This window comes from Macrobrachium rosenbergii, chromosome 4 (assembly GCF_040412425.1).
Source record: "Macrobrachium rosenbergii isolate ZJJX-2024 chromosome 4, ASM4041242v1, whole genome shotgun sequence".
NCBI classification, from domain to species: domain Eukaryota; kingdom Metazoa; phylum Arthropoda; class Malacostraca; order Decapoda; family Palaemonidae; genus Macrobrachium; species Macrobrachium rosenbergii.
Genome location: NC_089744.1, coordinates 43,921,254 through 43,933,295, shown reverse-complemented (window position 1 = coordinate 43,933,295; position 12,042 = coordinate 43,921,254). Strand labels below are relative to the sequence as shown.

The 12,042-nt window shown below is 40.1% G+C and overlaps 1 protein-coding gene across 10 annotated transcripts in view; it reads left to right on the top strand.

Moving 5' to 3' along the window:
• LOC136833650 (delta(24)-sterol reductase-like) overlaps positions 1-12,042 on the top strand; it is a 234,321-nt gene that overhangs the window by 80,802 nt on the left and 141,477 nt on the right. For all 10 annotated transcript variants that reach the window (XR_010851557.1, XR_010851558.1, XR_010851552.1 and 7 more), the window contains one exon: positions 11,734-11,939. Coding sequence is in view for 7 of the 10 variants with exons in the window: in XM_067095835.1 (XP_066951936.1) it covers positions 11,745-11,939 (195 nt within the window). In the remaining 3 variants the exon portion in view is untranslated. The remainder of the gene's footprint in view (positions 1-11,733; positions 11,940-12,042) is intronic.

Genomic DNA, 12,042 nt, shown 5'->3' with positions numbered 1-12,042 from the left:
TTGACATTTGACTTTTTATATTTAACAAGCTTTTATATGGCCAATTCTCTGCTACTATTTCACTGCGCGACACAGGTCGATCCCAGAAAAGGGATTTTGACAAAGGAAAAATCTATTTCTGGGTGAAGACCTGTGTCGCCCAGTGAACTCTTCCCTCTTTTTTTTCCCACCCTAGGCTGGCCAAAGCTTGGGTGCTATTTTGGGATGATGGTTCTGGGTAGAAGTAGTAGTAGCAAGCGGAGAAGGACCGCTGTAACGGCACCCCTTAGGTAGAGGGGTTTTGGGAGAGGAGAGATCTATTGGGTTAAGCATCTGTGGTAGTGACTTCCACTCGCTCCTAGATGACATACCGACATCCTATGAGGATGATCGATCCAGAGGTAGTAACTCTGGCATTCTATATAGCTGTATAGCTTTTTTCTCTGGTATATCTAGCAATATTTATACCTAGAAATGTGTGCTATATGGGACATTTCACTGGGCGACACAGGTCTTCACCCAGAAATAGATTTTTCCTTTGTCAAAATCCCTTTTTAAATCGCCTAAAAAAATAGAAAAAAATATAAGTCAATACACAAAAGTAATATATATTCCATTGCAGAAATGAAAACCAGGAGAAAATCAAACAATAAGAAATATCTATACAGTATAGTTAAGGTTATGAAAATCAAATATTTTATAAATGTTAATCAACAGATTTGTTTTGTTTCAAGACTGAAATTAATAAAATATTAACCGTCTCAAGGACAGTTTTCAGTCTGCTGACATTTGGTGTCCTGCTTCTTTTTCTTAGACCTACTTTCCTCAATGGCGGGAATGATGCCCACCTCGTCATCATCCCCACCAGCAGCCACAAGTTGCTCAGGGGCATCAGGAAGGGCAGTGGCGGCAGCAGTGGACTGTAGGGGAAGAAAAAGGGAAATGTATTAATAATTTTGGAAACAGCTTATATGAAACATGAAAACATTAATTATCAGGAAAAAACACAACATATGAAACCAGTACAGTGCAGAACAATTACCTCTTTCAATCCAAGGGTCTTTGGCTTCTTCTGATGGACAATGTGTTTTCCAAAGAAGCTAGACATTGTCAGGATCCACCTTTCCCTGTCCGTCAGGTCCCTCACTTCTGCCTGGCCGCTCTTAGTCCTGGTCAGCCGCCCATACCTGGTGCTGATCGACTTTAACCAGGTGCTCAGCTGTGCTCCTTTCAAAGTTGGCTTGAGGGACTTGGCCTTTTCTGCCAGGAGTCACGTCTTCTTCGCCACCACCTTGAGTTCACCGAGGCCCCAGTCATACAGAAAGGGGTGCTGCTGTTGCTACCCAGACCCCTTGCTGACCCCCCCCTCTGCATCCGTTGTTGACTCCTCATCGTCGCTAAGGACTTCCACCTCGGACTGGACCTCGGCCTCATCCCCGAGTTCCACGGTCAAGGGTCCTCCTCGAGGTCAGTTGGGGCCAATGACATCGATGGAGATGATTCTTTGACGGTGTGCTGAAGGTCCTGCAGACGGGTCATCACCAGAAGAAGCAGAACACAAAGATCCATGGGGTTGACAGCTGCTGCAGAGGTACTAGGGGAGATGTCCTTGTATGGCGCAACCTTCTTCCTAACAACCTTGACAATGTTTTGCAGCATTGTGATGATCCAACAAAGGGCACTGCGAGGATAGCTAGCAGAGGTCATGTGCAGGTCGCAGGTGAGAGACTGTTGACCTCTGAGTCTGGGAGCTGCCTTTTATTGCTGCCGACGCACATGACACAGTTTGACTACTGTGCGCGCTGTGGGGTGTTGCCAAGTACATGGCATTCACCATACTGTATGCCGCATGTCGACATTGCTAGTTATGTCTTGCATAATCGAATTGGCGACACCATTGCATCAGTCGAGACGCCACTACGACACTATTGCATCTTGCGGCATGACATGGCAACTTTTGACAGTTGTTGTGACCTGACTGTGCAGATGCTGGGCAGCCTTGCACATCCGCCATCACTTGGCAGGTGCTGTCATACTCAGCGACGTGGTTATTGATCATGCCGATTGATGGCGACTTGGTCGTAATTAGATTGAAATGGCATCGTAATGAGCAAATTTTCGGCCATTACGATGGTCGCGGTCTTGAATCGCCAATGTGTGACTCAGGCGTAATTCGCGAATTTTTTCATAGAGCAATATTCAGTAATAATTACTGTATTTTCATTTTATTTTAATGAGTAAATACATTTTTATGATAAAAGAATGAATTTAATAATTTTCAAATATTAAAATTAATGTAAACAGCCAAATATAAATCAAATGTTAAAGTAAAATCCCTTAATATTGATTTATTATCATCGCAATATGTACTGTATAAAAAAAAAATGATGTTCACCCCCTCTCTCTCTTTCCATGAGTACACACTATTGGTTGAAGGAGTGGGAAGTAGCCAATAATTAAACTTATAGCTCAGTGCTTTGTATGTGCTGTCAGTAGTGTATGATTTGTATTTTGTTTCTCTCTCTCTATCTCTCTTACTGGGATGATAGAGAATTTTTATTCACGTGTAACTTGTATCTGTAAGGATGGTATTGAGTGACATACTGGCTGGGTGTTTTCTAGTTTATTGGTGGTTCCTTACTGAGTGCATGTACAGAATCTTCGAAGTTGTTATTGGACAAAACAGAGGTTATGTTTCAGACATCTTTGCTTGTGGACAGACAAACAGATGGCGATTGTGAGAGACATAATAAACATACAATGATAAAACATATATCAATGGAAAGGCCAGAAAATTCCACATATGGGTATTTGCATAAGATTCGAGGCAGATTAATGAATACAATGCAGTAGCATAATATATGTGAAATGGCGAGACGTTTGGCGTCTTCATAAACAGAAACATACATACAGTTTGATACAGAAGATTCGGTGGAACATTATGAGTACATGATTGGAATGCTTGCATGGCAATGCAAGTAGTGGTGATTGTACATAAATCGAGACAACAGTGGTTAGAGAGAAACAGACAGAAATATGTATGGCAGAAGTTGCGTTCCTTCGAGCGGTTCCCTCCGGGTGACACACAGGAGGGAGAGAGAGATTGTCTTGTTTTCTCCGATGGATGATTCACACACGCTTCTTTTTTTGTATGATAAATAATTTTATTTAATAATTTTCAGATAGTAATATTAATGCAAAAACAGCAAAATATCACTCAAATGTTAAACGAAAATCCCTTAATATCGATCTATTATCATCTTAATATGTACTGTATGAAAAAATTATGTTAATCCCCCCCTCTCTCTCTGTCTCTTTCCATGACGACATGCTATTGGCTAAAAGATTTGGAAGTAGCCAATGACAAAACTTGTAACTTGATGCTTTGGTATTTGTCACTAGTGTGTGAATTCTCTCTCTCTCTCTCTCTCTCTCTCTCTCTCTCTCTCTCTCTCTCTCTCTCTCCTCACTTCTGCTCCTGCTCTGTCGGCAGCGTGTTCCTCTCAGAGCCTTGGAACCCCTCCAGATCTGTCGGCAGGATATACCTCAAGCAGAGCTTTGGAGCCCCTTCTGCAATGGGTAGCACCTAGGCAAAGTAGTCTCTCTCTCTCTCTCTCTCTCTCTCTCTCTCTCTCTCTCTCTCTCTCTCTCTCTCTCTCTCTCTGAGATAAGAGAGAGAATTTATATGCATATGTAATATATGTGTTTGTTTTGTAAGATAAATGAGTGATTTACCAATTTTCAAATATTAATATTAATTTGAACAGCAAAATATCAATGTGAGAGATAGATAGATAGAAAGGGAGAGTGGTTGATAAAAAGATATACATAATATATAATATTTTTAATTGTTTTCCCCCTTAATGAGAGACTGCTGTGACGTAGTTGCATGGCTTCAGCATAGAATATTCTTTCTCATGCTGTAGATTTGCGACGGGCAAGGGGGCTCTCGAACGAGGGGAATTCATTCCCCCCGTTTGACTCTAAATGTCTCTGTCCTCTTTTTCTTCTACTCATTTTTTACTTCTTCCTCCAGCTTATTTTTCAGTTCTCTTCCATCTTCCTATGCACCCGCTATGACTACTGCTTCTATATATATATGTATATATATATATATATATATATATATATATATATATATATATATATATATATATATATATATATATATATTTTTTCCAACTCTTTGGCTTACATAGTGTGGATATTTCCACCTTCATTAAATTTCCTGTCTGTGTGAAAGGAAAGGGCATCATACCTTGGATTGGGGTTCATGTTTGAAGCTAAATGTGGGAACTGTGATTGGGAGCGTCACCCAATCTGATGATGTTTGGACCTGAAGGGTGTTAGTATGATGTCATATTGACACCCTAAAGGCGGAACTATCCCTGAGATTAGCCCATGGATTTCAGGGGTGGGCTGTTATTAGGGGTAGGACTCCTGGCATATTTTCTGGTATGCCCACCAACATAGTCAGAGTGGGGATGATTGTATTCTAGTAATAGTCTCGGTCCCAACAAACGGGTTAGGCTTACACTTGTGCCTCTCTGGTACGTTGGTGCTATCCCTTTTTGGGTAGGGTAAGGGGTGGACATCTGGGAGTCAGTTCCTACTGGTGTCATTGGCTGAGAATAGGGCCCCATGAAAAGTCAATGGTGCCTCTTCAGTGTTCACCAGCAGTGTTTTTTTTTTTTTTAAACCAATTTTTTCATGGAAGGTCTTCATGTTGAAATTAGTACCCCTGGGCCAAATGGCAGTCAGACATGGGTGACGACCCAATGCCAGGCAAGAAGAAATACAGCCAGGAATCCCCAACAAAAAGCATCTGGTTCCAGTATTGTCACACTGGAACCATTTGCAATAAAGAAAAGCAAGAAGTATGAAATAGTTCCTGGGGACTTTGTACCCAACTCATATGAAAAATATCTAAATTTGAAGCTTAATGGTGACAATATTGATATTTTTGAGGTAAACAGGGAAATTGTAAAATGCTGTGGCAGACAACTGAAAATATCCCCTCAGAACAGTAATATGCTCTTGGTAGAGAGTGTCTCCCCAGAGGAAAGCATGAAGTTGATGAGTTTGTCGGCCCTTATGGGAGTTACGGTGGAGTGCACTCCCCACTCCATCTTGAACTCCAGGAAGGGTTTGATTTATGCCCTCAGCTAATGGGTTTCTCTGAGGAGAAACTTGCAAATGAACTGAAAGATCAGGGTGTAATTAAGGTGAACAGGATCACAAAGAAGGTGGATAGAGATCGGATACCTCAACCTACCTTGATACTGACATTCAATACGTTAAGACTCCCAGGGTATGTCTCTGCAGCCTGGCATAGATACAAAATAAAACAGTACATCCCGAGGCCCAGAAGGTGTTTCCACTGCCAGCGTTTCGGACACACCCTTCAGACGTGCCAGTCCAAAATACAAGAAAATCATGCGGTTTGTGTCAACTGTGAAGATGTTGAGCATGGTATGTGCACAAGGGAACCTAAATGTGTTCACTGTGGTGAGGGACATGCATCATCATCTCAACAGTGTGATGTATTGATATATATTTATTTGAAAAAGAAATTCAGGCGTTAAGAGTGATGGAAAGGATAACGTTTATGGAAGCAAGAGAGAGAGCAAAAGGTAAGATTGTAAGACCTGGTCTAAGTTTTGCCTCAGTAGTAGCAAAACTTAGAAACCAACAGAAAGAGTCAAATAAACTAACCAAAATAAGAAGCACAAAGGTAGAGTCAAAAAAAGAATCGCTGAAAAGACGCCTAACAGATTCATCAGAATCTAGTGATGATGGTAATGCGAAGACAAGGTTCAGTAGAACCAACAAGGAAGACGTCAACATAGAGCGAAGAAAAATTGAAGTGTCAGTTGAGACACACCCTCCACCATCTGCCTCTTTGGAGGCAGGGCCAGCTTCTGTTGGTGCCAACTCCTCTTTGGAGGACAAACCAGCAGATGCTGGTCCCCCAGCTCCAGTCGTTGCTGGTGCTTCTGCCTCTTTAAAGGCAGGGCTGGCTACTGCCAGCAATAGCAAATAGATGAGGAGGTCTCTTTAGAGAACACTTCTGCTCTCTTTGTCTTGATTGAGACGGAGAGAAAAGAAACTAAAAAAACCCTCAGTGTCAAAGACACTGAAGGAAAGGGTGTTGGCTCTTTCAAGGTGGTTATTCCCCCCAAGAAGTCAACAAAACTGCCCATTAAATTGCCTTCCCCAAGTAGGAAAAAGAACCCTCCCAATCTTGTAAAAAGGAACCATACTGATGGTCCCAGATGGAAATAAATTCACTTCCATAATTCAGTGGAACTGTCAGGGACTCCGAGCAAAGTATGAGGAAGTGAAGCTTTTGCTCAATGAGCATTCTCCTGTAGGGGTATGTTTGCAAGAGACCATGCTAGGTGAATATACCCCCTGTCCTAGGGAATATGTTCACTTCAGAACTGAATTTGATTTGGAAGTGGGAAATCACGGTGGATCCCTCATCTACATCTGTTGAGATACTCCATACTACAAAGTAAAACTAAATACTTCACTTCAAGCTGTGGCTGTACGGATTAATTTAAGAAGGCGGTATACTATATGTTCCTTTTACATTCCACCCAATAGTCATGTCTCCCGAGAGGACTTAATATCCTTAATGTGACTACCCGAGCCATTTCTTCTTCTTGGTGACTTCAACAGCAGACATCCATTGTGGGGAGATGTAACATCAAACCAAAAAGGGAATATGATGGCATCTATTGTATAAAATGAAGATATAGGCCTTCTTAATACTGGAGAACCTACCCATTATCACATTCAGACTGGCACTGTCTCCTGCATTGACCTTTCAATTTGTAGCTCTAATTGCAGTGTTGATTTTAATTGGAGAACAAGTGATGACTGGCATACCAGTGACCATTCTCCAATTATAATCAGCACCAATGATGGTCCACCTATCCCAAGATCACCATGATGGTGCTTAGAGAAAGCAAATTGGAAAAAATTCAAAGATTTGAGCGAGTTGGAAGGGGATGCTAAAGACTTCCTAAGTGTAGATGATGCCATTGATCTACTCAATGGAACTTTCCATACTGCAGGCTTACATTCAATTCCTCAAACTAAAGAACTTTTCAGGAGACGGCCAGTTCCATGGTGGTCAGAAGAATTAAGGCTGCTGCATTGAGCTACAAGGTCATCATTGACCAGGTGCTGTAGACATCGCACCATGGATAATGTCATCAATTATAAAGTGTAGGGCACGATTTCGAAAAGCTACGAAAGCTGCCAGAAGACAATCATGGGCAGGATATGTATCCTCTATTAACCGCAGAACACCAGTCAACAGCATTTGGAAGAAAATAAGAAAAATTCAGGGTAAATTTACACACCCAATCCTCCTCCAGTACTTAAAGTAAATAATAATCATGTCACTGATGCCACAGAGGTTAGTAATATATTTTCTGAACACTTTGCTCAAGTCTCTGAAAAATCAGATAGTTCCCCAGGACATCATTTCAGAATGATGGAAGAACAACAGGTACTTGACTTTTCATCAAACAAAACTGAATCTTACAATGTGCCTTTTTCTGAAAGGGAATTTGACTCTGCTTTAGCCAGGAGGAAGAGCACTGCCCCTGACCCAGAAGAGATTCCTTACGAAATGTTTAAACACATTTCAAGGAACACAAAACTATAATCAGCATTATCAATAGAATATGGGATGAAAGCAGCTACCCTAGCATATGGGAATTGGCAACCATGTTACTATTCCTTAAGCCTGGAAAAGATCCTCTTTATGCAGCAAGTTACCGCCCCATTGCGTTAACTTGCTGTTTGTGTAAATTAATGGGAAAAATAGTAAATGTAAGGCTGATGTGGTATTTAGAGCACAACAGTATTTTAACACCTTCTTAGTGTGGCTTTCGAAAAATGCACTCCACACTGGATATCTTACTGCAACTTGAAACCTCTGTCTGTGAAGCATTTGCCTCCAAACAACACCATGTGACAGTGTTTTTTGATATAGAAAAGGCATATGACACTGCTTGGAGACATGGAATTCTCAAGACAATGCATAATAGTGGTCTACGAGGAAAATTACCTTTATTTGTCAGATCATTTTTACATCGTAGGTATTTTAAAGTTAAAGTTGGCAGAACTTTATCAGAGAAAAGGTGCCAAGAAGAAGGTGTTCTCCAGGGCAGTGTTCTCAGTGTAACACTTTTTGCTCTGGCCATAAACAGTGTTACATCTGTTATTCCAAAAGAGGTCTTAAAGACTTTATTTGTGGATGACCTGTCAAAATCTTTTGCTGCCACTCGGATGACTGTAGCCAAAAGAAAGTTACAATTAACAATAAATAAAATAGCAAGTTGGGTTGAGAAACAGGGTTTTAAAATTTCTGTAAGCAAGACTACTGCTGTCTTGGATCAGGGGATTACATCCTGATCCAGACCTCTATTTGTATGGCCATAGAGTCCCATGTGTAGAACAAGCGTGCTTCTTAGGCCTAATTTTTGACAGCAGAATGACTTGGGTGCCCCATATCAAACATATCAAAGCAAAGTGCCTAGAAGCTCTACACATCTTGAAGGTGCTGTCTCACACCAGTTGGGGAGCTGGTAGAAATCGTATACTAAAGCTTCATAAAACCTTAATCTTATCGAAGCTGTCATACGGTTGTGAAGTATATTCTTCAGCCTCTTCATCTAACTTAAAAATTTTAGATTCTGTTCATCACTCAGGTATTCGTATAGCCACAGGAGCTTTTCATTCATCACCAATATCTAGTTTGCTAGTTGATGCAGGGGAAATGCCCCTTGAACTCTATCGTCAGTCATCATTACTTCGATACTGGTTTAGAGTGCAAAGACTTCCCAAATCGCTGGCATTTGCTGTGGCAAACAGAAATATTTTTAACGGTTTTTATGAAAATCATCCTAGGTATCCTACTCCTTTTAGCTATAGAATTAAAAAGATTTTAGAAGATACAAATATTGGAAAAATTCCCATACTTCCTTTTGTGTATCCCACTACTCCTGTCTAGAAGTTACCTGCTGTGAAATTCTGCAGGTACTTCAATGGAGCAAAGAGGGATAAATCTGATGAGGAAATGAGGGCAATATTTTTAGAGCATGCTTCAGAGCATATAGATACAAGATTTATATTTACCGATGGTTCCAAATCCACTGCTGGTGTTGGTTATGGAGTTTTTAGTGAATCTTTTAACCGAAGAGGTGCGCTCCTTCAGTTGCTTCAAACTTTACAGCTGAGCTATATGGCATCTTAGTAGCACTAGAACATATTGCAACACTCCCAGTGTCTAGCTACACAATATTTTGTGACTCTAAAAGTGCCTTAGAGTCCCTGGAAGTCTTCAATACTGATCATCCCCTAGTGTTGAAGATCTTGCAGTGAATCTTCTTGCACCATTATAGAGGAAGCATTGTTTCTTTTTGTTGGGTTCCTGCCCATGTGAACATATCGGGAAATGAAAAGGCAGACCAGCTAGCCAAATTAGCAGCACAAATTCTGATACCCAGAAAATGTCCTGTTCCATATCGCGATGCATTCCATATTATATGGAAATCCATCCAGCAATTACGGGCACTTCAGTGGGACAGAGTAGGCTCCAATAAAATGAAAGAAATCACTAGTCAGGCACACCCTTGGAAATATGACCTAATGCCAAGGAAGTGGCAGGTTGTATTGTGTAGATTACGTATTGGCCATACGTTTAACTCACGGCTTTGTGATGAATGGGGAGAATGAGCCCTTCTGTGACGGTTGCTGGGTTCCACTGACTGTTAGGCATTTGCTGGTTGAGTGTCCCAGTCTAGTGGAGCTTAGGAGTCGTTTTTTATCATATAGTAGTAAAGCTGGTGGTAATTATAGCATGGCAAAACTGTTGGGAGAAAGTATATGTATTAATAATGTTATCTCTTTTATCAAAGAAGCTGGTCTTCTCAAATATATTTGACAGCTGTGCTCTTAGTATATATATATTTTTTTCTTAAGTTATACTGTTTATCGGATCAAATTTATTAATAGCTCTTTTTAGCAGAATTTTATATATTTATTTATTTATTTTAGTTAGTTTTCTTTTTTGTTTTTTCTTTTTAATCAAATTTATGTAGTTCTGTTTAGCAGAATTTTATTTTTAATTTTTATAACATACTATAAAAGTGAAAAGATCACATTTTGTATTTGGCGTCGGTGACCCTGGTAGTTGTGATGCCAGATAACCCACAATTAAGTAATTAATTTTAATTGTTTAACCCATGTAAGCAACTCACTTTCTCTCTCTCTCTCTCTCTCTCTCTCTCTCTCTCTCTCTCTCTCTCTCTCTCTCTCTTGGCTGGAAGGGTTAGAAGTAGCGAATCACACAGCAGGATATAAATAAAGGATATGTTACCTCAATGCTGATTGGCTCGTAGCACGACACTCTATCAGTTACAGATTGCCGTGTAGCTCCGATGCTTTTTGAGAGAGTTTAACTTATTTTTTTATGACTGATTTTAGTTTAATGTTCACTGATACTGTAAGGTATGTACTTGGTTCACCCCTTCTCTCTCTCTCTCTCTCTCTCTCTCTCTCTCCCTCCATGACAACAGCTATTGGCTGAATGGAGCCCATCACACAGTAGGGTACCAGCTTTTCTTGATGCTGATTGGCTTGAAATAGGCAGTTACATATAAGCGTATATAGAGGGGGGGGTTTCCAATATATCGTGGATTTTCTGTGTTCGCGGGGTTTGTGGTCCCTAACCCCTGCGAATATGGTGGTTGACTACACATATGAATATCAGTTATTTCCAAATGAATAATAATATTGGTACAGGGAGGATAATGTGGAAAGATATTGGTGACCCACTGGATATAATAAATACAATACCTTTGATTAATAAGGCAGAAATTTACTATGCATTTCTGTGGTTTTTTACACAGCAGGTTTGAGGTCTTAGAAAGACAGTGGGGTCTTCTAAAAGACAGGACTACAAAATGCTGAGACTCACAAAAGAAGAAGCAACAAGATGTAGTGTTCAGAAGACAGAAAATTGTTTGAGCATTCAAAGATTTATGGTTTAGGTGCATAAGTCTGGGAGAGAAGCAGTCAGTTAGAGAAGTGATTAGTATGGAAGTGACAGGGTACTGACTAGTGGAGAGGCCCTGAAAACCATGGGGAAGGGGTATACAGTGTTTCAACTGCTGTCAGTGTTAATTCAGGTGGAAAGTGCACTAAATAGAAATGAGTGAAAAGAACTCATTATATGTCTTACCCAAGAAAAGAAAACTTTTCAAGTTGCTTGATTGGTGATGAATATTGCACGGCAATTTTTGCACTCTATATTTTAAATTCTTATCTGTGTATGGTAGACCATTCAGATTTATGTTAATTGATAGGCTTTATTACTGCATGAGTGTTTTAGCTTCATGGAGATATAATACACAACAGTACAGTACTGTGCAAGTTATAACTTGTGAGGAGAGATGATGAGTAAAATTTAATGAGGGACAAGAGTTACAAGCTGTGAGTTGCCTCTCATATCTGATTTTCTTGTAAGTCATTCTTACATGGCTCATTTTCAGCAAATAAAGACAGTGCCAGAGTTCACTGACAAAAACATTTATATGTTTCTCTATTTTGGAATGGTGTTTGACATAATAAAAGATAGTTGATGAACCATTCATTAATGGTGTATGTTCATTTGATTCATGTGGATAATTTTATATGAATTTAGTCTATTTTATTTTTCATTTCTTTCTACAGTAGGTGTAAAGATGAGTCAGACGATCAGTTGGAAGCGGCAAATTGCCCGCTGGATGGAAGACCACCGGGGTTTGATTGTTGTGTTGGTAGTATTGCCTCTTTCCCTCATTTTTGATTACTTCATGAAATTACGTCACTGGGTCTTTCGCAAGTTCATTTCAGCCCCTGAGAAACATGATGAAAGAGTTCAAGCTATTCAAAACAAGGTATAGTATTGTACTGTACAGTAATATCAGTATGCCTATGCCTGTGCCTGATTGAGGTCCAAATTTTTCAGCTGGAAGAGTAAAACTTGTTCTTTGTATACAG